Source organism: Callorhinchus milii, unplaced genomic scaffold (assembly GCF_018977255.1).
Source record: "Callorhinchus milii isolate IMCB2004 unplaced genomic scaffold, IMCB_Cmil_1.0 Scaffold6, whole genome shotgun sequence".
Classification (NCBI taxonomy): domain Eukaryota; kingdom Metazoa; phylum Chordata; class Chondrichthyes; order Chimaeriformes; family Callorhinchidae; genus Callorhinchus; species Callorhinchus milii.
In genome coordinates this window covers 21,411,346-21,438,123 of record NW_024704747.1, presented here as the reverse complement: position 1 = coordinate 21,438,123, position 26,778 = coordinate 21,411,346, and the positions used below count along the sequence as shown (strand labels likewise).

The following is a 26,778-nucleotide window of genomic DNA, read 5'->3' as shown; positions in this document are numbered from 1 at the left end:
AGTGTCACCCTGCCCGAGAATTGAACCCAGGTTCTCTCGCTTGCGAAGTGGCTGATCTCGTCACTGAGCTACAGGACTCCACAACTAATAAAGTGGTGAAAACAGATTTGTCTGAGCCTTTGGTTCTTTACAGATAGGCATATGAGGCAGACATTTGCAGAGTAAAATTATAATAATTCTTGCATTTGATATAATGCCGAATCACCTTTGACTACAAACACACAGTGACTCCATTTCACAATAAAATCCTGTGAAGTGTTTTGGGACATCCTTTGGATGTGATAAGCCCCTATGTCAAATGCAAAGATTATTATTATCGAAACATCGCAAATCGCTTGACAGGATTCAACCGTAAAGTATACTAACTAACTAACTAACAAAAGCATAAATGAGAGTAAGAGTTAAATGAGAGTCTGGAGTCCTGTAGCTCAGTGGTTAGAGCACTTGCTTTGCAAGCGAGAGACCTGAGTTCAATTCCAGACAGGGCGAAACCTTGGGCAAGTTTCCTTACTCCACACAGAGCCTAATAGTAATCCCTCCGAAAACCCAAAACAATAATAAATTGGTCATTTTCAATCTACGACTGTTTGTGGGACATTGTTGTGCGCAATTGGCTGCCGCGTTCGCCCACAAATATACAGTCAATTCACTTTGCAGTATATTCTGTGAAGCGCTTTGGGACGTCCTCCCGACGTGAAAAGCGCTATATCAAATGCAAGGATTATTATTATTACTTTGTAGGTGAGTACAGCAGGCAATTTACGCACAACAATGTTCTACAAACAGCCAACGGCGATTGTTGGCCAGGAGAAAATCCTGCTCTTTTGAAAGATTGCCATGGAATCTCTAAAATCCACCTGAACAGGCAGACAGGAACTCAGTTCGATGTCTCATCCCTGTTGATCTAAAAAAAGAACTTCAAACTGTCAAATAAAGGTAATATCCTGGGCGAAAAGCCTGGGCTTTTTGATGGAAAAAGCATAAGAAAAGACCATCTACTAAATATTTTATCTTTTGCCTCTAAAAGGTTGCCCTCAGAAAATAACTAAATTCCTATATATAACTTAGTCTTCTTTAATGATTTATTTATTCCTTTTACCCCTCAACCAATTCATATTCTTTCTGGAATATGCATCTTTCTCTTGGTTGGTAAATCTGTTTTTCTCTCTGCTTTAAGTTATTATGTAGGAAAATGATACCTTGGTTTTAGATCTGGACTGAATGACTGCATTTCATCCACAAAACAAAATTGTACCTGCATTGCCATCTTGTTCCTGTGCTACCCATTGGTATTCTATAGAATTAAAAATAACACTAATAATAATTCTTGCATTTGATATAGCTCCTTATCACAATGTCGAGACATCTCAAAGCGCTTTACAGGATATGCTGTAAATTTATTTATTTACTGTTATTTTGTGGACAAAACACAGTGGAGCTCTGCAATGTCCCACAAATAGCAATAGAGTGTGTGATCAATTTTATTTGTGGGATTGTTGGCCAGAACATGGGGAGAAATTCTCTTCTGGCTTTAGATAGCGCCATGGGATCTATAATGTCTACCTGAATAGGCAAATGAGACCCCGGTTTGGCTGCTCTGTCCCACCAAGAGCAGCAACTTTGCTCCCGCCATATAGAACGCTCTTCCCAAATTCCTCCACCTTACCCCTTCCCTCTCTGTTTCCAAACCAGTCAAATCTATCTCTTTGACCGTGCCTTTGACCACCTTCATCCAATCTGTCTTCCTCCCCCCCCCCCCCCACCACCTCCAAGCAATTCCCTCATCGCCCTCCCACTGTAAAAAATGCTTTGAGATGATTTCTTTTTGAAAGGTGCCATATAAGTGTAATTTGTGAATATTGTTTTCCAATGATATATTAAGAGAATGGCATAATTACCTGCAGAGATAAACACAGGGAAACTGATTGATTCCATCAATAGTCAGATCATCCACCACACGCTAAGCTCCTTCATGTTTGTTTAAACTAATTTTTCCCTTCTGGAAATTAAAGTGCTGATAGTACAGTACGTTTGGAAAGCGGCCCATTAAATAGAATGTTTAAAATTAATTTCCAGTCTCTAGTAAAACATTTTTTATTCAATCAATGCCATTAGGCAAACCCTGTGGAACACAGATAAACAATTAACAATCCAGATGTAATTGACTGACTGCACTGAGTATTACACATCTCTTTGATTACTGGTTCCAGAGAATCCATCTCATTTCCAGTGACAATACCTGCTTATTATCTTACAAATACATCTGTCTGGATGAAGCAGTGATGTAGTACAGTACTAATGAACATCAGTGATTGATTGTTACTGTATAAACCTATTTTAGACTCTAAGGAAAGCCCTTATCAATTGTATTTTCAAGAGATGCTCCCGTCCCATTTGTATTTGCATGAAATATCAGGAAAGGGAGGTAGGAAGGAATTGGTGTTGGTAGTGGTGGGGGAGGGAAGGAAGGATTAGAGGGATGTGATCTAACTCACAGTCAAAGAGATGGGCCTTTAGATGGATTTCAAAGCAGATGGGAAAGGGGCAAGGAGCAAAGTGCCTAAAACCTTGCCTGCAATGGTGGGGCACGGCACAGTGGGCACAACGATTAAAAACCCTTACATTTGGTAAAAAGTGCCTTTCACATCGGGAGGCCATCCCAAAGCGCTTAACAGGATTCACTGTAAAGTGGAGTGACTGTGTGTTTTGTAGCCAATTTGCACACAGCAACGTCTCACAAACAGCCATGAAGCGAATGACCAATTTTATTTGGCGGATTGTTGGCCAGGACACCAGGAGAACTCCCAGCATGAAGCAACTATCACAACATTCAACAAAACATCTCAATTTGGAGCTATTTGTTTCCCAGTGGGTGTTTGGTCTGAACAAGATATATGTGAGTCCTGTAGCTCAGTGGTTAGAGCACTCGCCTCACAAGTGAGAAAGTTCAGTTCCCAGACAGGGCGAAATCTTGGACGAGTTTCATTTCTCCACATGTCTCTGTTTACCTGGCAGCAAGTAGGATCCCGGTTGTTCGTCGATTAGCGGATCACTTTTCTGGGAGTAATAATTTGTTCAAAAAAGATAATATGTTGGTCACTTCAATTCACAACTGTTTGTGGGAAACTGGTGTGCGCAAACGGCTGCCGTGTTTTTTCTCCCGTAAAATATAGTCTATTCATTTTACAGTATATTCTGTGAAGCGCTTTGAGACGTCTGGAAGATGTGATAAGGCGCTGTATTTCATCTCTTGATCAATTGTTTAAAAAAAATCCTAGAGATTGCTCTGGCTTGTTTTGGGTTTTCAAAGCTTGTTGCAATTCTTTTGAAAAATGGCTTCAAGTTTGTTTTAAAAACAAAACTGTCAGCAAGGAGTCAAAGATAACAAATAGGATGGCACTATGTTTGATTATATCAGTTGTTGATTAAAATATTCCAACACCAATTATTTTTTTAAACAATTTGGATAGGACATTAAAACCACTTTCATAATGTGGTTTCTAATTCCCATTAATCACCTCTATGGTTCGGAGAAAAAAACAATTTTTATGTATATCAAACTGTACCATCCTTTGAGATGCAAAATAGTCTCTTCAACCTTAACCTATGGTACCTGACATACTATTTTGTTGGAAACGTAGGAGGAATAAAAGCTTGTATAGCATTACTCATGCACAATGTAAATGTCATGTTTTAAGAATTTGAAGGCCAAGTAACTCTTCTATTCATATTAATCTGTTAGATATTTCTTTCCCACAGTCCACAAAACTTCAGTAGGTGCAAAATCATGGCACGACTGGCCTTAAATAATGTTTAGTACAATAATGATTCAACTTTCCAGTCAAGTAAGCAATCTGGCAAGTGAACGTTTTAAAGTTTATAGAAAAATAATATTTGTTACATTTGGTCTAGCATCTTGGGCTTCGTAATGCTTACCTGGACAGGCAGATGGGACCCCGATTTAACATCTTATTCGAAGGACAGCAATACAGTAACCCCCGCACCTCCCCCCCATCCGCAGCAATGTATTGGAGCGTCAACCCAGAATATGAGAGTTCCAGTCTCCATGTGGGGCTTGAACCCACAAACTTCTGACTCAGAAGCAAGAGTGCTACCAACTGAGTCAGACTGGCACAAATAAGCAATTAAAGAAGCAAGTAAAGGTGTAGGAGTGATAAGAACCAAACCAATTTTTCACAATTATGAATATAATCACTAAATGTTCCAATTCATCGGCTATTTTGGAATTACAAACACTAATTATTACATTACATCATATTAAGTTGCACAACATTATGTGACAGCCTGGCTCAGTGATATAGCACTCCCATTCTCTCATTTCTCATTCTCTCGCCTCAGAATGAGAAAGTTGTGCGTTCAAGCTCTACATTGAGACTTGGAATCACATAGGCTAAGATGACACTCCAATGCAGTGTTGGGATGTGTTGCATTGTTGGAGGTGCCACTCTTTGGATGAGACGTTAAACCAAGGTCCTGTCTGCCTGTTCAGGTGGATGTTAGTACCCATAGTACTATTCAGAAAGAGAAGAGAGTTTCTCCGGTGTCCTGGCCAACAATCCCCCAGATAAAATTAGTCACTCACTCCATGGCTGTTGGTTGGACACTGCTATTTGCAAACTAATTTGCCCACAAATTCCAGTCAAATCACTTTACAGTATATCTTGTGAAGCTCTTTGAGTCCTCTTGATGACATGATGAGGTGCTATATCAAAGTCAGGGATTATTATAACATTTAGGCGTAACATAAGGGTGCAAAATTCAGTCAAAAACCTGAACTTGTTTGTGGAAAGCAAAGTAAGATTAGGTGGAAAACCTGCACTGAATTATTAACAAGCAACACAGAAAGCTATGTTCCAAGGTCCAATGCACATTTCAGCAATCCTAATTCAGCAAGCAAATATTTAACACTACAATTGAACTTCTGTATACAGTAGAAGGTCAGAGTTCTATGAACAAAATAAGCAATGGGTAAACCTTTAGAGTAGTTGTTACATGCAGACTCTTTTAGATTGATAAAAGTCTTCAGGAACAGACAGAACCACTCTTTTGTTTCTGGCAGAATCAGAATTAAATGTTAGCAACTGTGATGCTTTTTTTCCGTGATCCAAAAGTAGAGCCTGGCCACGTCTCTCAAATATTGTTCAAAATGGATTATGATGTGAAGTAGATCATCCTTGTTTACCTACAAAATAATCACGGCGCTGAACAGTAAATGCTGTGAAGCGCCCTGATTCAGGCCATTGCACTGTTTTAGATTCCAGGAAGAGATAATTTTTGTCTTTTGCTCTCCAAAACGTGTCATCAATAGGCAATTCCAGATTTTATATTTAAAAAAACTGTTGCAAACAGTCAAGGTTTTTCCAGGATTCCATCATCACTACTTATTTTTCCTATCGTAGAATAGGGCAAAATTACCAGACGAAGAAGCTAAATATTTGTAACTGAATATAGTTCACGGAGGTGGATGGCAATAGGCCGGGCAATATTGACTCAATCAGTTAAAGGCTGAAAGTACTAAATGGTTTGTCCTTTGTTGTCCACTTCGGTCGTGAGTCGTGAATGGTTTGTCTCAGCAGATGGGGTGTTACTCATACTCTGTAGAGGGTGGTATTATCAGGAAATAAAGCAATACTTTGGATTACATTCATCAGGTAGTTAACTACATGCTCCTTCGATATCATCCTCACCTTTCTCCTCATCTCCCAGCTCCACCTTCTGGCCCCTCTGCAGTCCGATGTCATTCTTGTCCACCGGTTCAGTTCCCACACCCCTAAAAACAGCCGTCATCACCCACATCCTGAAAAAAACCTTCCCTGGGCCCATCCCTCCTCTCCAGCTACCACCCCATCTCTAACCTCCCATTCCTCTCCAAGATCCTGGAATGAGTCGTTGCGTCCCAGCTCCGCTCCTATCTTTCTCGCCATTCCCTCTTTGAACCCCTCCAATCCGGCTTCCACGCTGCCCGCAGCACGGAAACAGCCCTGGTCAGTCACTAATGATATTCTGAACATCTGTGATCAGGGCTCCCTCTGCCTCCTTGTCCTCCTCGACCTCTCTGCTGCCACTCCATCCTCATAAACTGCCTCTCCTTTTTACTCTTCGCGGACCTGCCCTTACCTGGATCGAATCCTATCTCTCTCATCGTCTCCACTTTGTTGCCTCTAAAGGTTTCTCCTCCACCCGTGCACTGTCATATCTGGCGTCCCCCAGGGCTGTCCTTGGCCCTATTCTCTTTAATATATACATGCTCCCCCTTGGTAACATCATCGCAGACATGGGGTTAACTGCCGGTCTGCTCCACGTCCCCCGACCCACCCTCCCTACAATTGGCAGGAGAGCCTTCAGCCACTCTGCCCCCAAACTCTGAAATTTCACCCCCCAGTTACTCCGCCTCGCCTCCTCCTTAGCCTCCTTCAAGTCCCGCCTCAAGATCCTCCTCTTCGACCATGCCATCGGCCACCCCCCTTCCCCTCCCTTTTCGTGCCCTGACCCCAGCTCGGGTCTGAAATGCTGTACACTGTTCAGCACCTTGGGACATCCTCCTGACGTGAAAGGTGCTATACAAATGTAATCTTGTTGTTAACAAGCATGATAAATAAAGTAGCGAGATCAAGCAAGATTCCCTGTGCAAGTGTTGTGAGAAATTAGCATTTGACAACTGGACTCGAAGCTTGTAATGTCTTGGGACGTCCTCCCGACGGGAAAGGGGCTATGCAAATGTAATTTTGTTGTTGTTGTCTGCAAGAAACATACCCAGATCAACAGCACACAAGTGCAATGCAAGAGACCAGCTTCTCAATGACACGCTGCGTTTTAGAGCAGAGGTTTAAGCAATGATTAGAGCTACTGCTGGCTTTTGAGAAACTACTCACTATAAAGTTGTTACAATTTCCACTAGCATTATAAAATGAAATACAGTACAAAATGTAGTATGCTTCATAGAATGTGCTTTAATTATAGAAATAAAAATTACATTACAGACTTTTTGGTTAAATACACTACCACCACCACCAACCATCAACACACAAACCATTTCAGTTGAAAACTTTATATCTTGACACTGTAGAAACCTTTCAAACACGAAATAACTCACAACTTTGTTCTAAAACCAGTACAGCTTGCATCACTGAACAGGTATAAAATAGTGTTTTATAATTGCCTGGATTTCACAAATATTCCTTCAAATTGAAACAAAAATCAACAGATTAACATTGAACATTTTTCACAGCAAAACGTGTCTTAATAAGTCACAACAGTGATATTATGATTGAAGCCAATGTAAACTTGCACTCATTTTAATCCTGCAGATATTTGGTCACTTAAATTACTGATTCTTTGGTGCAAGAGTCAGCTGCAGGCTTTCAGAGATCATGAACCCCAGTTTTCTCCTAAGTTTCTCCTGGTAATACATAGGTTCAAAACAGGAGGGCATTAGCTTTAACTTCCACTTATGTGAAGTGCCATTTTACAAACAAGGCGGTGTTGTTAAATATTCCAACCTTTTGCAATGAGGATGTGCCAGTTATTACAAGAACATCCCTTGGGATGAATGGTATCTTGTGCATTAAAAACGAGAGCAGAACATATTCAAAATTATTTTCAAAAAGATTATGGGAGAAGGTATGGAGATTAAGTAAACAGGAGATTAGGTTTCAACAGGGCAGGGGGTCAGAGTTACATACAAACCTGAGATTCTGCGAGTTACCAATCTCAACCACAGGTTTTGGAAAGTAGTGTAAAACAGAATATTCTGACATCACAAGTCCATTGAGAATCCCATGCTCAATCTGTGGAATCTAATATTCGATTTAAGGCCCTCAAACTGGGAAACAATTAGTGCAATAATATCTTATGTAACATTTACTTCAAATACTTCCCCTCCCCTCAGAATGAAGCTTTCTCATCCCATTGCCGGTGAGGAAGATAATTTGTGAACTGTGATCTTTGCACCCTTGGATCCTAGGGAAATTCTTTATGATCAATCTACGAAAGCTGGTAACCATAACCCACCCGAAAGCATCTTCCGCTAATATTATCTCTTTTTAAAATTCTTCTTTCTCCTTCTTCAAATTCCCTGTACACCCCCCTCCCCGCAACACATTTTCTCTTTAACAATAAAAATTAGGCCACAGTCATTTTTTTAATATGACCAACCACCAATCCCACTTATTTCTATTAATATTCTCTTGAGTTGAACTGAACTTCAAGGACTTTTAGGACTTTGATCTGTGTTGAACACTCTGTACCTGAAAATATACGTTACCTATAGACAAGATGTTCTATATCCGTTTCCACTCAGGCACCTTTGAGAGAACATACTGAACGTTTCAAACAACTTTTTTTTGGATTGATTCTCAAGCGCAGATGAAAATATAGAAAATCGTAGAATAAACAAACTCCTTAAAAATCTGATTCTGGCCAACATTGTTGCGCATAATCCTTAAAATGGGCAATTCTTAAACCCCAAAAATGTTTTTAATGGGCAGAGGAAATACCCAGGGGGATGGGACCAATGAAATCCAATTCAGACCAATGTCCGCAAAGTGCTAACTCATTAAAACATCAAGAAACAGAATACCCTGCATTTTTAATACATTACAAGCACAATAAAAGTTTGCAGACATGTACGTGAAGCTTCTGGTCAATTAGCTTCTTAACTTCTCAAAGTAACGGGACTTTTTAAGAGGCGCCTCGCGTCAAGAACGTCCTTTTGCAATAGTTATTTTCCACATCCTGCGATAAGAGATACGCTAACCGCCGATTCACATAATTGCTGAGCTGAGGCACATCAATAAGTGAACACATTTATGTTAGCACCACTGTGTACCTATCGTGGTAGGTATATATAAAACATTTTATATCTGTTTACCCGAGGCAACAAAGTGCATGTAAAACTAATGAACATGTAACAAAGTAAGGAACTCTGTACAGGTGCACCAATCCAAAGGCCGCCATGGGAATGGGAAGGAGGAGCTGTAGTCTTGCTGCGTGCTTCAGGAGTTTACTGGCAAGAATCAAAAGACAATAATTAGTTACAATGTGGGAAATATACAGCAGAGTTCCTGGCAATCGCGTTTCCCGGAGCATTTTAATTTTTACTAATTAAGGCGCATCATAAAAGTCCAGTGAGGCAGCTGAATGCAAAATCAGACGGGTAATTAGCAATGTTACTGTGCTGAACCAGGACTAGAGAGACAATGAGCTGTCAATGCTGTTAGTTGGGAGCATTAAAGCAGAACAATGTGCTCGGCTGACAGAAGGGAAAACTGGCAGAAGTCCCACTTCAGGGAATAATCCAGCAGCCCCTGCTGGCTGATCATATAACAGCATTGGTGCAGATATTTCCAGTCTCCTGTTTAGCATTTCAGCCTGAGCCACAGAAATTACCACAGAATATTAGGTACATTATTCCTGTTGGGAGGAATCATTGGGCAACTATCCTCATACTCCCAAATTCAAAGTTTAGCTTTCAAGTTAAATCGGTTCAATTTTTTGAAAGGCTACGCAGTTTGTGAAAAAAATAGCAAATATCAAGTAACTACTGTAATATTAGCATAAAATAATTCACATAATATGCTAGGAATGCATTATGTAATTGCATGAGTAACACAATACATACCTTTTCTTGACTGAAGCTGCCTGCGAATTAATGAGAACTCCGGTTGTTAACACAGCAATAATTGCCACAGAGCCATAAGGGTCGGGATCCAGCCTCCTGGAATACCTGTTCAATGTAACAAAACTGTAATTGGTGCCATGGCATTAAGCGATTGGGGAAAAGCCAAAAACGAAATTACTGCACAAAAATGGAAAGGTGAACAGATAAATATGATGTTTTATTTTTCATCTCAGTCACACTATTGCTCTGATGTACAAAACTGATCTTTAGGTAAACCAAACCTAATTGTCTTTAATTCCGGGAGTGAGTGCAAATCAAGCTACAGTCACGTAAGAATGTTGTGGTTTTGTGTCAGTGAATCTCAAATTTGAATCAGGAGCATATATCGCTTTTTGCATGAAATTTCATTTAATTGATGTGGGCACATATTGAATCTGTTCCTGAAGATGAAATGACTGCCTTGCTGCTGATTTAAAAATTGTAAATAAAATATATGGCAATGGAGAGAGATGGTCTGAGAAGGAAAAATGAGTAACTTACTGTATTTATTCAAATCTAACTCTGAATCTAAGGCACATGCAAATTTTAGAGGGTTCGGGGTGGGGGGGGAGGAATCTTGCTTCAATTCTAAGATACTAATAAAATTAATTATCAGGAACATTTCTATGAAAACAATTTGTGCATTTATTTATTTTCAAGTGAGATTTCTTGCCTTTTCCTCTCTACCAAATTTCTCTCATCCCTTCCTCATCTGAAGATGGGGTAGGTAGACTCTCAACGTTAGCTTCTTACCTGAGATTTTTTAGCCAGTAAATAAATGAAGGTGCACTGAGTAGAATAATCCAGTTTAATAAATGCAGTACTGTGATGTGAATTTGAAGAGTATCTGATGCTTCGTCGATGGCTGAGGCTGAAAGAAATTTATCGCCAGCTGAGTTCGAATGGTCCTTTTCTTTTGAAAGACCCTCAGCTGCTGGAGAATCCCTGGCTTCCTTTGTTGTAGAGGAATCTAAATGGGTTTTCTTCGTGGCTTCCTGCATGGGTGCCTGAAATAAAACGTTTTTTTCTTATGACTGAAATTTTCAGGGAAAGAATTTAGCTGATATGACTCTTGTCACTCCTAGATTTTGGGCCATTCTTTCTGTCTATTAGAAACTTGGTGTTGCTCTGATACTTCCAATAGCAAGAGTGAACTCAGTCATCCATCCAATAATAAATGCAGTTTTATGTCCCATTTTCCATTATTATGGAGCTCTGCTTCCAGGCAAAACTCATCTGAACAGAGAAAAATGAAGCAATAAACTGGATCAACAATGGGAAATCCCTCTGAACTCCCAAGGGTGTTACAGAAATAGGACTTAATGCTGGCAACACCACCAGTATGTGTTTGCGGTTAAAATCTCCATTTGATACCCACGTGTTCTTAATAAAATTCTTGATAAGCATCTGAGCAGCTGAAGCTTTTATAGATGTAAAAGATTTACAGCATAAATGACAGCAAAATACTTCATGCATTGGGAGAAATAAAAAAAAGGCAAAGAGCTGCAGAAACCTCCTGTACTCTTGGTTGCCTGCTATCATAATATTTTGCCCACAAAACATAATCAATTCACTTTACAGTATATTCTGTAAAGCACTTTAAGATGTCTCGAAGATGTGATAAGGCGCTATATCAAATGCAAGGATTATTATTATCTATTAATCAGCTCACGAGCAGCAGAGGCAGAATACTAGGAACACGCTTGCTGCCTGGGTTTGTAAACTGAGCTCGGTATGTGGGGTGAGGTGTCATTCAATGAGAAAAATAAGAAAAACAACCTTTGCTACTGTAATAAGCCAGTGAAGTATGAAAAGCTAAATACTTACCAAATTAAGAATACCTTTCAGTGTTTCCAATGAAGCCTGAAGACTCAGAACCTGGAACGGAACACACATCAATCATTTAGATATTCATCTATAGCAAAATGTGTGATCTACAAATATTTGTTATGCAGCAATTATGCAAAGCAAAACTTGCAATAGTTAACAGGCATACAATGCCTTTGATAAACCTTTGACACTGCGTTATCGTTGATGAAATGATTTAGTGACAAAATAAAATTGCATGCTGAGGTTACCTTAAAAAAGTAAAGGAAGTAAGTAAGGATGAGAGCCAGAGCACCACAGGTTGTCCAGCTGATAAACAGCAGGAGGATCTTAATACTGAAACTGCAAAGATTTAGGAGTCTGGGTTTGGGTTCCTTTGTGATAACAAGAGACCTGTAAAAGAGGAAGCAAGAATAGCATTGGAGCAGTGTTTAAACTGGACTCAAGGTAATACAAATTAATCAAACCGATTCTACCCATGGCAAGGTGGATAAAGTGAGTGTAGGCAAGCTACTGTGGAGAGCATCCCACCCACCCTATTCTCACTTTCGTACAGGTATATTCTGGAACACTCTTCCTCTATCCCTCCACCTTGCTCCTTCCTTCCCCATCTTCAGGTCGTGCCTGAAAACCTTCCTAATCGACCGTGCCTTCGGTCACCTCCCATTTCTCCCCGGCGGCGCACTACTCCGCCACTGTCAAGCGCTCTGCGTAAGGGGCACCATATACATGCAAGTTGTTGTTGCACACTTACCAGCAGGGTTCACAATACCCAGCAATGGGAACTCTGTCTAACTTGTCTCCTCCCAACTCAGATGCTAAGGCCATGAGTTAATAACAATCTGAATAATATTTTAATTTGGGGGTCTCGAATTGCCGCTTGGTTGTGAAATAAACATATCATTCGGGATTTCAGAATCAGCTCAAGTTTACTGTGTGCACATTATGCTGAAAGGTAGAAAGGATTAAGCAGCAAGGATATTCAGAGAAAATAGCTTTCAGATACACTACGCACCGATTTAAATTAATATCCAGCTGTCAGTGAAGAATCGTAATCAATCTTCAACACCTTCCGGTGCAATTGTGTTTCCCCCTTCATCCCAACAATATAACCTTCAAAGCAGGTACTGATGCGTAAGCAGCTCTTGAGTAAGAGCCATGTACAATGTATCAAGTCTTGATGAAACTCTGACGAGAAGTCACAGTGCTTTTCGCACACATCCAAACTATAACTGTGTGTTCCTTAGTCATTCCGTACAATTTGCAGCTCCATTCAGAAAGGAAGCCCAAAAAACCATGATCTTTTATCGACAAAGCAAAAGCTCAGTTCCCTTCTTTTTTTTAACTGGCTGGTGAAAAACAACAATATGACTCACTGAACCATCATTGATGGTAGATTCCTTATCCTACGTGATTCCATTATTATTGCAGTAAATATTAGAGGCTTTAGTCTCACTCATACCTGAGCTACCAGCAGCAGTTTTAACCCATTATGTATTTTGAACTGAAATGTGGAACAATAGATATTCTCTTTGCAATGCCACTGCAAAATAGTTACTAGTTTACAGTAATCCTGCGAAGTGCTTTTAGATGTCTCGATGACATGATAAGCTGCTATATCAAATGCAAGGATGCTTGTAAATACATATATATATCTCTATAGTACCATTTATGTCAGGAAGACATCCCAAAGTGCATTCACAGTCCTGGGATGGGTACCTGAGCTGAGGGCACTGATCCTAGTTTAATCAATTTGTCATGTGTTTAAATGGAAAATAATATCCAAATAGCAACATTTCTGTAGTACTTTGCTTATGTAACTATCATATTTCACTCAACAGAACTGCATGCAGAAGCAAAGTGGCGCAACCAAAATATTTTTCACTCTCCATCCATTCCCTGCGACACAGTATGGGGAATGGGGGAATCAGGTTTTCGTGCTGTACACCTCATTGGGAACATTCGATTTCTATTAGTACAACCACTGTTATACCCATATGAACTATTTTTAAAGTGGCAATTCAGTTTAAACTTATAGAATGCTTGATTCACAGACAAAAGTCCGTCTCTAATACCAGACAAGTGAATTCTGAAGTTCTGTTATTAAGAGATTTGTATATCCTTTATTGTAATCCTTTCCTTTTCCACAGTACCTCCGTTGGCAGCCCTGACGTTGTTGTCAGCCCTGAGTCGTTCCAGGAGGAACTGCTTGCAAAGTAGCTGAAACCCACCCTTGAGAAGGGTGTTTGTTCCCTCCTAATCCACATAGTGAAAGTGTAACTATAAACTTACCTACAAAAGACTGACCAGAAGGAGGAGGCATGCTTAAGCAATAAATGAAAGAGTATTCCACTCCAATAGGCAATCGCTGTCCCAAAGAAGAAAAACAGAAACGAAACTAATGGGAAATAGATGTCTTGTTTAGTCAAAATAACCGCGTCAAGTTCAGGCAGCGAAAGGACAGCCCATATGTCTTTAAACCAATCGTATCTGTAACATAAAAAACTCCAATCAGAACATCTCACAGTTCAATAGGATGTTAATAATGAGTACCTTTATTGACGGGCATCCAACTATTAGGCTTTTAAAGTCATGGGTATAGATTTTATCATATACAGAAGATAAATAATGTTATGGTTACCAGTAATATCCCCAATCGAGTATTTCAAAATGAATTGGCAGAGTTTGAACATAGCCTCTAAAGCATCCAAAAGTGTTTTTTTTCATTCTCTGTTGAACAAACTGTGATCAAAATACTACTTACCGTAAAAGAAAAACAAAAAGATGGACAAAAGGAATAACTTTATATGGTTTTGCTGAATGTTTTAAGACAACATTGAAATCCAAACAATGACCTAGAAACAGAAGAGAATCATATTTTAGAATAAATTAGAGAAAGTGGCTTTTAACTTTACAATTGAGGCAAAATTAACCTTTCAGAAACGCAGAGATGAAGCGCATACACTTGGAATCTGCAACTCAGTGCTGCATTCTATAATAGTAGTAATAACAATCCTTGCATTTGATATAGTGCCTTATCACATCTTCGAGACGTCTCAAAGTGCTTTACAGAATATACTGTAAAGTGAATTGACTGTATATTTTGTGGGCGAAACACGACAGCCAATTTGCGCATAGCAGTGTCCCACAAGCAGTCATGGATTGAATGACCAAATAATTTTTTTTTAAAAAAAACTTGAAGGGATTATTGCCCTTGGAAAAGCGATCCGCCAATTGACTAACAAACCGGGTTCCTACTGACTGCTACGTAAACAAAAGTCTCTGTGCTGTTCAATACAACATGTTTTGACACCAAATTATATTTGTTTTATGCAAATTAATTTTTTTGTATTTTTAAAAAAAATGCTCACAAGTTACCTTTATTATGAAGATGGAATAACTGTCCTCCATATGCTAACAGGATGTTTGCAACAACATACATGGGAAGATATACACCGTGGAAACGGAATAACTGGAATAAAAAAGGCACATTTTGATGAACAACCATTCATTGAAGTAAAACTGAACAGAACTAGATATCAACCATCTTATCAAAATTATACATACACCATAAAAGTCATGGGTATAGATTTATTATTATATACATAAGACATCATACATCAATTTAATCAACTGTTCCTTTTTACAGTCTTTACTAAATGGCAAAAAGCCCTATCTTTACATAGCCTGAGAGAAACAGATAAGGCCATCACCAATTCATACATCAAAAGACTGGATAGGATTTTGTCATAGTTTGTATGCTGACAAACCTGGCATCTCGAAAACTTGTACTCTTCAAATATTGCACACTATTTCTCAGACTAGTATCTCAATAATTGAGTGCTATCAAATTGTAATTCAATCCATCTCTATTGTACGTCTGGATACCAAGATTTTCAACCAAGTATATTCATAAAAGAACAACAACTCATTTGGTTAATGTGTTTAGCAGTTACAATGCCCCCTAGGGTTAGAGATTGCAGGTGAGTACAAAATACTTTTAGCAGTGGAGGCCAACCCATGGGCCGTGGGCTGAAAGTGGCCCACGGGTCATCAAGAAGTGTCCACTGAACATTTGCACTAGTCCAGGTAAGTCAATGTTCAATCAATCGTGCATTTCCAATTTTTTTCTTGATTGAATATTTGTTGATTGATGGCATAAATCAATCAAGAACATTAATTTTGTTGACTGACCAAAAAGGTGTTGTTCAATCTTAAACTCATGAAGGAAGCAACTCCAAATCTTTGACTGGGAATTAACCTAGTACTTTTGAAACAAAGTTAAGCAACGTTGCTTTGTTTGAATTACCGTTCCATGATGGCTAAAGGAACATGGCTACGCTGATTTATATATACTTCAAGAACATTTGCCCACAAAGGTACAGGTGACCTCCTACTTGTAACAGTTGAGTATTTCAATACAAATAAAGCTTATCAATGCCCAAATCTGTTTACAGTATAAACATGTAGAAGGTTCCAATAATTTAAAATGTAGCACAACTGAAGGTACAGAAAGTTCTCAACCGGCAAGCAAACTCTTTCTGTATTTTGGCCGACTATTTCAATAACAACTGGAATTTATGTAGCACCCATCACGTAGGATAGCGTCTCAGAGCTCTGTACCCAAGGTAGTCTTATATGTATAAGCTGGCAGTTAAATATTAACAACAAATTACATTTGTATAGCGCCTTTCACGTCAGGAGGACTTCACTAGTTCTCTGGACATAATTAATTGGCCAAAGGGTAATATGAGGAGGGTAATTGTGATTATTTTAAAAAGAAATGCCTTAGCCTCTGTATTCACACATAAAAGAAAATTGGAAAGACAAAGCCAAGAAGATTCTTGAATGAGCACTGTTTCATTGGCCCTATGAAATTCCTTTCAGGAAATTATCAGGAGTTTTACAAATACCAGTTGTTACAATGTAAAGGCTATATTTTCATAGAATTACAACTTGGATCCTATACACATAAACTTACCATGTCTCTTATGAACTAGAACTGTGTCCTTTTCGGGTAAAATAACCCTTTCCAAGTAATGTGCACCTTTAAACCATGCCGTTTTCATATTCTTAATATATTGCTACATACACCCTATCCTGTGTCCCTAGTTATACAGCATTTTCCATTTGAAAAACAGAATTATTAAAAGGGACACAAACTTCAGCCTAGTCATCAAAATGAGTTTATTAAAAGAAGATTTAGACAACATCAAGCTTGAAATAAATAACACAAGCTCTCTAACACAACAAACTGGGATAATTAAAAGAGTATCAGAATGCATCTTACAAATAGTCCAATACCTGGTGATACAATGAAAGTTGAAGAAATTATATGTTTAAGATTGTAAGTAGCTCGGTGGGGCCAGGCTCCCAAACGAAGGTTATTAGGTCAGCTGCAGAATGAAGGATTTCTGTTTCTTCTCTGTATCCCAAAAGTCTTTGTTTGATCTGGATCCTTGGAAGGGGGAAATGAATTCTAAAGGAACAGCAGTGCTTCTGCAAAGATGATCACACTGCAACATGTATTAATAATAATCCTAGCATTTGATATAGCGCTTTATCATGTCTTTGAAACATCTCAAAGCACTTCACAGAATATACTGTAAAGCGAATTGACCATATATTTTGTTGGCGAAATGCAGCAGCCAATTGCACACAGCAGTGTCTCACAAACAGTTGTGGATTGAGTGACCAAATTATTTTTATTTGCTTTAAAGGAATTATTACCCCTGGAAAAGCGATCTGACAATCGATTATCAACTGGGTTCTTACTTACTGCAAGGTAAACAGAGGCGTGTGGAGTAGAGAAACTTGCTCAACGTTTCGTCCTGCGGGGATTCGAACCCAGGTCATCTCGCTTTTGAGGCGAGTGCTCTCACCTCTAAACTACAGGACTCCTATGCAGCCCCATTCACGTAGGATAAATGACCCCAAGTGCTTAACAAATATGATTGGAAGCAGCAAAGAAAAATAAATCAACAGAGCATTCAATTTTAGTCTGGCCTGAAATAGCCCAAATAGATCTGTGAGCTTTCAGTATCAAACCTCAGGCTCCTGCCTGTTGTTATGGAAACCATGTACACAAGCACAGGTTTTAAGTCCCATCACAAGCCATTGAGGAAAAAAGGCTTCATCATCTCTTCATTGCTAATTGTCGCATTGTTAGAATATGGTAACAAAACTCCAATGCGAGAGAATATCACACTGCAACGTGCAATACTAGATTCAAATAAATACATTGATACGTAACAGAAAATACAAATGAATATCTGTCAACTCTAAGCTGCAGCATCAACTTTTATTCATTTCAACCCTTGATTAAGGATGATTCCCAAGTATATACTGACAGCTGTGTTTTCTTCAACTGAATACAGAGTTCATTACATTATATATTTCAGGTAAGGAAAACCTCAAGTCAAATGTGGCATCAATGTAATATCCTGCCTGGTATATATTTTTTTAAAAAAGCACACAGTTGTACGGTTGGATCTTGCAGGTTGACAATATAAAAATGCTCACGTTGCCTTGTTCAACAGATAACCTTGGATTTAGGGATCTGTGGAAATGCTGTTACGAGTTCTGACCTGGATAGACCAAAATGAAGCAATCTTGTGCGTCTGGCTGAATCAGATGAATCCAACCTGCATTTTACTGGGGACCACAGGTATTTTCGAAGAGAAGGGCTGCGAGCACCCACTTTATAAAATTGGTCTTCTACAGACATCGGGCTGACTGATGAAGCAGTGGTGCATCTTTTCCCCAGGAATGAGTAGGTGAGCTTCGCTGAAAGTTGCGGTGACCTACACGTACTTACAGCGGTTCTGAGCTGCTTACGGTTTTCTTTGTGCAAAGCAATTCTTTTGTCCTCCTGGGGCTTGTTACTCACATTTCTTTCAGCCGCACATGAGCTCAGTGAACAGATGTGAACCTTTGCCATATCCTTCAGAACCAGTTCTCGTGCCAGTTTGTACTTTGGGACTTTCATTTTCATCTGTGCCATTTCATTTTCTGCCACCACAGTTTGTCTCCACTTCTCTATCTCCACCACTTTCAGTGGTGTAAGATATCTGCAGCGTTCCTCCCTCGTAATCATATTTTCTTTGATGAGACAATTGCGTTTGGAGTCCTGTTTCTGCAGCAGTGCTGTGTGTTTCCTAACATTTTCTTCATTCAGGGTATGCGTCTCCTCAGCCAAAGCCATCTCATACCTTATCTTCAAACTCTAAAATTGTGTTTGCGTGATAAGTGGGGAGGGAAAGGAGGAGTGGGTGAAACTCTCACATTTCAAAATCACCCAAAATATTCTTGTAAGCCAGAGTGGAGCAGCAGTAGTCTTCTTGGTTACACTGCTCTCCGATGTTGACAAATGCCCTTATAAATCACCAGTCCAACATAAAAGAGTTACACATGGAAAACCAGCCAATCCGGAAATACCACCGGTAGCCTCTACTGCACTCCCACAACTTAACAATCAAGCAAGAACCAACCACTGAGGCTCAGTAAACGTATCATTAAACATTTCCGTCTGGTTGCCTTAAAAAGGTAAGGCAGTGTTCAATCTCTTTAGCAGAGGAAAAGAAATCTGGTGATTACCTTGAATTTAATTTCACAACTTACTGCCCACAAATATGTGAAGGAAGGGTTTTATTGTCAAGCGTTGGCACGGTTACAACTGATGTTTTGCAATAAGTGATCTATGGTTGAGAAAGTCTTAAAAAGTAATGCCGTAAAATGCAACCCCATAAAATTATGCCTGAATGTAAAATGTGTGAAGAAAAGTTATGAGTAGGTTACTTAAGAGTTTTTACTCACACAAAAATATTTTTGTGGTATAGCACACAGGAGTGGCTGGTGTAGATATCATTTAGTGGCATATTGCATGCTAGATTTTATTCAGATATTTAACAAATCAACAACTTGCACTCATGTAGCATCTTTCATACAAGATAATGTCTTGATGCACTTCAAAGATACAGCTTATTTCCCAGTAGGATTGTATTTTCTGCCACTAATAAAACAACAAAATGAGTTCTCTCTTTATTCAGCACAATAAATCAGGCTTTTACTGAAAATATAACCAAGCAATTAACGTCATGGCTGCTTCCCATACAATTTTCAAATCTAACCCAGTACAACTACACTAACTAAATCAGATGAATCCAATCTGCATTTTACTGGAGATGACAGGTATTTTCAAAGGAAAGGGCTGTTAAACAATTATTAAGACTACCTTGTACTTTACGATGCTAGGAACTGTGCCAAACTCCTAATGAACATGTGCTGCATGAGAAGCACGATATAAAAGCCCAATAAAAAATTATATGTAACTCACTACAAGCTAGATTTTGAATTAAATATTAAAAAATGGTTTATGATAGATTTACAATGTCTCATCATCATTTGCATTTTGTCGTCATTTCAAACTATCGGATGTGAGGTCGCAAGAGGGGTGAAACTATGAAAACAGAGACTTTAAAAAAAAATCAAAGTCACATAGCCTCTCAACATTTAGGAAAAATCCCTGACAATAGTTTCAACCCTTTACAAATATAGTCAAAGAATACGTCTACAATAAAGGCACAAATTTATCTGTTCAGTGAGGGAGGGAAACAGAATGAGGTCCAGAACAGTTCGCAGTCCACCTGAAGAACTACTATTCTATTCAGATACTCACAAGGCATTATTTTCAATGCAATTTTCCGAGGTATTTCCAACAGCAATTGTGTAATGACCATGACAGGTCGGTGTGTTAGCATTCATGCATTAGCAGACTACATGGAGAGACCCGACTGTCATAGTAAAATTGCGCTCTAATTGAAAACAATGACGTATTATAGGACTATGCTGCAGTGCATGGCAGTAGCATTTTTATCGCTTGACTTCCAACACCCCAAGCTCAAGCTAGCTTTTTGGGTCTGACTAACTCATTTGATTTTAAAGTGTGACGTCCAGTGAAAGCAAAACCTATTCTCACAGGGAAGCAGAACACAATTCAGAAGGTGAATGAAGTTCTTGCAGAGCTGCAGAGGAAAAATCCTGCTCGTCTGTTCAGTTAATGTTCCTTTGCATGCAAGAAACTAAAGTAGGTGAGCGCATTTTAAAATTAATAGGGAGTAGAAATTAAATACTACAGGGAAGATTACAATTAAGAGGACACATTCAAGTGTCTGGGACAATGCGTTTAATAATCATCATGTTTGACCTTTTAAAACTCATCAATCTTTTGTGGAACATGCATCAAAAAGCAACTCCGACAGAGACAATACTTGTTGGAGATAAACAAGATAAACAATCAATCTTAAGAGCTCTGCTTAAAAAAAATGCCACCTCCCCTCCTGCTCAACCATTTTTTCATGCCCTCTCGGATTTATTTTAATGAATTTCCCCCCATATTGAAATCACTCAAATGCAATTGTTTATTAAGCCTCACTTATTGAAATGCTAAGTCTGAAACTGACAGTGATGCCTGCAGTCTGCCATTCAGTATGAGCAGGTCAGTGCTATCACGAAAATACAAGGTGGAGAAGCCTTCAATTATGTAACTGAATTAAATGTGTTTTTGAAAATCAATAATGAAACAAGTCAGTTTCCTAAATTACAACAAAGGTAATGTCAAAAAGTGCAAAGACTCCTTGTAGTTAGTGGTGGGTTACTTGAGAACAGTGATGTTCTTTGTTCTGCCATAGAAAGGAACACTGTACATTGCCACTTGTGACTAACATCAAAACAAAAGACAGTCTGCAGGGGGTCTGATAAATCAGCAGCAGGCTGGTAAAGTGCGGAAAGCTTTGCCCCCATTACACAGTGCCATAAGTGTACAGTGTTAACCTGCCATTCTCACACTAAAACCCAGCTCAAAACATTTAAATGGCACTTGCTTGTCTTCTCACCAGCAAATTTCGATATTGTGGCTATTGTTGTGTTGTGGCACTGCATTGTAGAATTTTTGCAGAGTATCAGTTTGCCTGTTTAATTGAATATCATCATTACAAATGTGGTGATACTGTACTTCAAGTGAATAAATAATAAATAAATTCACTCATGCAAATGCTTGAGATTCGTTCAATGAAATTCAAATGTCTACACTCTGACTCAAGTACTTAAAACGAAGCATTCCTACTGTTTGATTGTCATCACTGATGGCCTTAATTTGACTTTTAAGCCTTCATTACTCACCATTTACTGATGCTTAATTGATGAACTTTGTATTGCAATTCCCTTTGAAAAACCCAGTAAAATCAAGCAATCACAAAGCAAATTGTGCTAGAACCTGACTGCCAAGACCACCTTGAGAACCCCCAAGGGAACATTTCAAAAGAGTTGGTTATGAGACAGGCTTTTAAACAACAGGAAAAGTAAATGCATAGGAAGAATTTCTGTACTCTTTCTTTGACAAGACAGATAATGGGTGCGGGAAATATAAATCTTTTAGAACTGGAAGCAATATTGCATTGTTTCAAGCAGCGTAATCCCTACACTAGTTGCAAGCTTTTCTTTAACATCCATCTTCTTTTGGCGGGTCTCAAGTTTCTAAAGTCCTTTCTTATGTTATGTACCACATAATTGTTTTGAAACAACGCAACCTTTTAAACCTTCCTTTTAAAGTTGGATTACTTCCATTTCACTTTTGGTATCTTAGTTCCTGTTATTGGATGGACTGATATCTGTTGCTGTAGCAATTGATTGGCTCCCTAAGCACCTGGAGCAGAAACATTGAACTCCGGCAAAGATGCAGTGCTTTTGAGAAACTAAAATGAACATTTTTTAAAAAATCTTATTCGGAGAAGCTTGACATGTTTTACGTGACTTGACAAGCAAGTCAACCTTCTCAGAATAAGATGAAGAATCACAAAAAGTAACAATATCATTCAATTACACAGGTTTGGAAAAAAATAGAAAAGTATTAAGGCTTTAGTTAGTTCATGTAGGCACTATGGTGATGTCACCTGTCATACAGCCAGGTATACAAATGTAATTTGTTGTTGTCCATTTTAAACACCTGAGGTAATGGCAGCTTCCAGGTTAAATGCTACCTGCAGTAGTGACTGTTAATTGTGAAAAGGTAAGGGTCAAGATATCATGCTCTAATGGAGTCCAAGTATTCATTTGGCAACATAGCAAATACATATTTCATATCAAAGTCCTCTCCCAAAGCAGTAGAGAAATGTCAACAAGAAAGGAGTGATTCAGTCAGCAAACTGATCTGTATGTACAAGTTTTTGCTTTTAAAAAGATAAATATATGAAGGATAACAATTATTCAACCAGACTGTTATGGCAGAAGCAAGGAAATTCACACACAACACAACAATCACCTTACCTGTCCCAGTACTTCAAAGACAGATGTCCTAATCGTTATCTAGTAACAGAACAAACAGATGCTGAGAATCAGAAATAAGTGGAAATCTCCAATAAAATAAAGCTAAGTCAGTATACATCAACACATTTTTTTTTGTTTGGTCAGTTGGGTGTTACCCATGACCAGTGTATCCAACTAAAAAAGTTCAATATAGTTTCCACCTACACATGGAAATTCCCATGTTTTGCACACTCTCTTCCCAGAGTATCCTACTTAAGTATTCCAGAGAATATTTGACGCAAGTTGGCAAGAGCAAAGGCTTGGGGACCTCAGAGTATGCGTTGGGGTATTGTTGGGAGGTTAACCAGCTAAAACCACATAGCTTACCATTGAGAGGACTGTCTGGCATGCTTTCAGTTTTATAACTAAAGAAATCTGCCAAATGCCTCAGTTTGGCAAACATGTAGCATGGTTGCCTACATGTTGCCACATTTAATGTCAGAGACTTCTTCAAAGCGTAGGAGGTAGGAACACAAAAAAGCCAGTGTCTACCTTATATTGGCAGCCGGCAGATGTGTGAAGCTGTAGTTCTGGTACAGAGGTGTCATTTGCAGGTCTTGCTCTCTGCAGTTTGGCAGAGATCACTGTGAAAGACGGTCCACTGAAATCAATAAAACATGCGTAAGTTAATACTGGTAAAAGATAATAGTCCTTGCATTATTTTTACAGTACCTCATGACATCAAAACCTGTCAAAGCACTTAACAGTTTACGGTAAAGTTTAGTGACAGCTATTTTGGCGAAGATGAGATCAGTGCATTTTTTAAATGCAGCTTATGCACGAATCCTTGCACTTTAACCCACTGTGCCTCCAGATATCCTCGGGAAATAATAGTTTTGTGAAAGCATAAAACCCTTTATTTAGAATACTGACCTTGTCATTATGACAGAATCTTCATGAGACCATGGTACATGAAACCTGTATATATCAGCCTTTTTCTCTGTAAGAGAAGGAAGTTCCACGTAATACATGTAAAGAAATCAACCACTTTGTTATGATTCAGGAAAATTAAGTAAACTGAGACCATTCCAGTTTTTTACTAAAATACCAGTCACATTTGCGTTCATTTACTTATTTTATTTGCACTCATCAAAGCAAGGAATAGAGGGGTTGGGGGGAAGAGAAGCAGGATTTCCATTTTTTATTGTCATCCATTGATACAATCTGGGACATTGCCCTGCGTGAGGGGCGCTATATAAATTCAAGTTGTTGTTGATACACCCTGGAAAGTGTAATATGTGAACAGGACTGAGGTCACTTTGTGATGCCTTGTGACAGTAAAGCAGCCTACTCACAGTGACTATGTCTTCATCCACCCCCCCACCCCATGACACAAAATATACTGAATCACATATAAATTAAGCATTGAAAGCAAGCTTCTCAAAAATGATATAAACCAGTGTCTCAATTGATCAGAAAGGGAGTGACAACTTACAATAAACAACAGATACACTTTATCAATATCATACACTTCAGAAGGCTTATTTACCTTTAGATAACGGGCAATCTCTCTTCACTTGAATTTTAAAAGCCTGATATATCTAAATAGGATAGAAAGATGAGTAAAACTTCTGAAAGTTGGAGCAATCTTTGAAACAAATCTTCATGCAGCACATTTTCTCTGCAATATACTTTACCTGGTTAAACTCCTGAAGTTGCACAACATACATCAAACCGGTGGAGTTTATAACAACTTTGCTGGCAGAAACACCTACATAGAAAGCATGCAATTAATTTCTCAAAGTAACTTATACAGTTAACAAAGTGTCCAGAAACATTGTTTAAAGGAAAAAATAATATACCAAAAGAGAGGATGTGCACGACTGGTGTAGACATCATTCTGGACGCCGCTGAGAAGAATTCACACTCTATACTCAACTGTGAAAGAATTGGGAACATGGAAACATTTATAATTGTGAAGTAAGTTTAGAAATGAAATTTTGCTGCAAACTCTTGTATTCTTATACTGCAGTCAATTTCAACAAATTACTAAACTAAAAGACGTTTAGAATCGAAAGTCCTTAAATGTGCCACTAAACTTGTTGATGTTATTAAAGAGCTAATCGACTGTACCTCTTCAATCATGTTCAAGGATTGCAGGATTGAGGGCATCCCCCATTTACAAGTCTGCCTGGGATTATTACAAACAAGCTGAGTTATTAGACATGGTTGTATGTGCCCATAGTAAAGACCAAAAACAATTAGCTGCATTCATTTAAAATACAACAATAAAATCAGCTTTCAGCTCAAGTGAGCACGCTTTCAAAATGTTTGACCTTTTTTCAAACTTACATATCGATAAAAAGATTTTTAAAAAGATTTTAAAGGCTGTACTTTGATTGAGCACAAGCACAATTCTATTGGGAAACTATTTAAATGTTCCAAAAGCGAGTTTGTTTTACAAGAAGAAAAAAAAACAAGATCTACAGATCAAAATAAGCATAAACTCAGGGTAACAGATTTTAATACAGCACATCGTAGCATCCATGGCTTCATTAGAGAAAGCATTAGCTTTATATGTAATGCAAGCTGTTGTATTGCATATTAATGAAATAGAAGAATTAGTGCGGTTTTCCTTTATCCCTCCACAGGCTGCAAATCATCCAGAACTCTGCAGCCTGTGTCCTCTCCCGAACTCCCATCCTTGCCGAACTGCACTGGCTTCCCATCACACAGAGGATACAGTTCAAGATCCTGGTCCTCACCTTCAAAGCCCTCCATGGTCTTGCTCCCCCCTACCTCCCTAACCTCCTAACCCCTCTACCATGCTGTTCGCTCCCTCCGCTCACCAGGCTCCGGCCTACTTCATGTCCCCCGCCTCGCTCGCCCCACTATTGGCGGGCAGACTTTCCGCCACTCTGCACCCACCCACTGGAACTCCATCCCGCAGTCCCTCCGTCTTGCCCCCTCCCTCGCCACCTTCAAGACCTATGTCAAGACGCTCCTCTTTGACTGTGCTTTCGATCTCCGTTTCCCCCTCCTGCCCTCCACCCTGACCCCGAGCTCGAGACGTAACTCTGTCCGTCCAGTGCTTTGGGACGTCCTCCCGACATGAAAGGCGCTATACAAATGTAATTTTGTTGTTATTTGTTGCTTACCTGTTTGTTAACACTGGTCGTAGAAATATGAATTACAAAATGTGAGAAAGAACGATACTCTTCCAGTTTAAGCTTCACTATCTAAAGAACAAACAGTAGGTTCGGATTTAGAAGAAAAACAATGGGTTGACTAAGTCAATAACTAGTAACAATAACTGTGCACCTAGTAAATCAGGAAGATAAAAGTCACAGACAAAGCCACTACCTGTATACAACGGGCATTTAGTCAAAGTAATTGCCGAAATTCATCAGATTACTCAATATTTTCCAACAATTAACCGAAAGTTTAAGTTAAAATTTTGAATTTTGAAACTTAAGAGATTAATCCTAATGTATTTTAGTGAGCAATTTCAGAACATTGTTATTAGTAAGGATACATCTGATTAAGGTATACTGTCAACTGTATATTAAATACAGTTCTGAAATAAATACAACTTCCCAAGTTTGTTTCTTGGTCAGTGTTATTACTGTACAAACATTCTTGTTGTATGTTAGATTCTTTAAGCATATCTTTTATGTCTCATAACTTATTGGTCATGCTCCAGTGTGCCCCTCACTTTACTTACGTCAGGTGTTGCCTCCTCATATAGTTAACAATCTATAACTAAGACTTTTTAAAAAAAAAATTTTTATTAAATACGCAATTCTTCTATAAACCAAACATTGTTTTTCAAGCCCATAGCAATGGTACTGTAAAGCACACCTGCAAGTCATTATATAACAGAAGTCAATGAAGAACCTTGGGCTGTGTAAAGGACCCCAAAATATGCAATTATTTTAACAGCAAGATTCAAAATTAGTTATTGGTCCAAT

The 26,778-nt window shown here is 38.8% G+C and overlaps 1 protein-coding gene and 1 non-coding gene across 4 annotated transcripts in view; both read right to left on the bottom strand.

Moving 5' to 3' along the window:
- Positions 1–6,951: 6,951 nt before the first annotated feature.
- pgap1 (post-GPI attachment to proteins inositol deacylase 1) overlaps positions 6,952–26,778 on the bottom strand; it is a 32,802-nt gene continuing 12,975 nt past the window's right edge. For 2 of the 3 annotated variants that reach the window (XM_042336158.1, XM_042336159.1), the window contains 15 exons: positions 25,966–26,046; positions 24,670–24,745; positions 24,505–24,578; positions 24,357–24,408; positions 23,741–23,807; positions 23,360–23,468; positions 22,829–22,867; positions 14,885–14,978; positions 14,271–14,361; positions 13,799–13,996; positions 11,758–11,899; positions 11,507–11,557; positions 10,433–10,686; positions 9,641–9,745; positions 6,952–9,025 (listed from right to left, as the gene is read on the bottom strand). In XM_042336158.1, the coding sequence (XP_042192092.1) occupies positions 8,887–9,025; positions 9,641–9,745; positions 10,433–10,686; positions 11,507–11,557; positions 11,758–11,899; positions 13,799–13,996; positions 14,271–14,361; positions 14,885–14,978; positions 22,829–22,867; positions 23,360–23,468; positions 23,741–23,807; positions 24,357–24,408; positions 24,505–24,578; positions 24,670–24,745; positions 25,966–26,046 (1,572 nt within the window). In that variant the 3' untranslated portion in view covers positions 6,952–8,886. Of the gene's footprint in view, positions 9,026–9,640; positions 9,746–10,432; positions 10,687–11,506; positions 11,558–11,757; positions 11,900–13,798; positions 13,997–14,270; positions 14,362–14,884; positions 14,979–17,396; positions 18,732–22,828; positions 22,868–23,359; positions 23,469–23,740; positions 23,808–24,356; positions 24,409–24,504; positions 24,579–24,669; positions 24,746–25,965; positions 26,047–26,778 lie in introns of those variants that run through there. The other variant, XM_042336160.1, reaches the window with a different exon arrangement.
- Positions 17,333–17,405, bottom strand: trnal-caa. Its single transcript has one exon. It is a non-coding gene; the product is annotated as a tRNA-Leu (tRNA).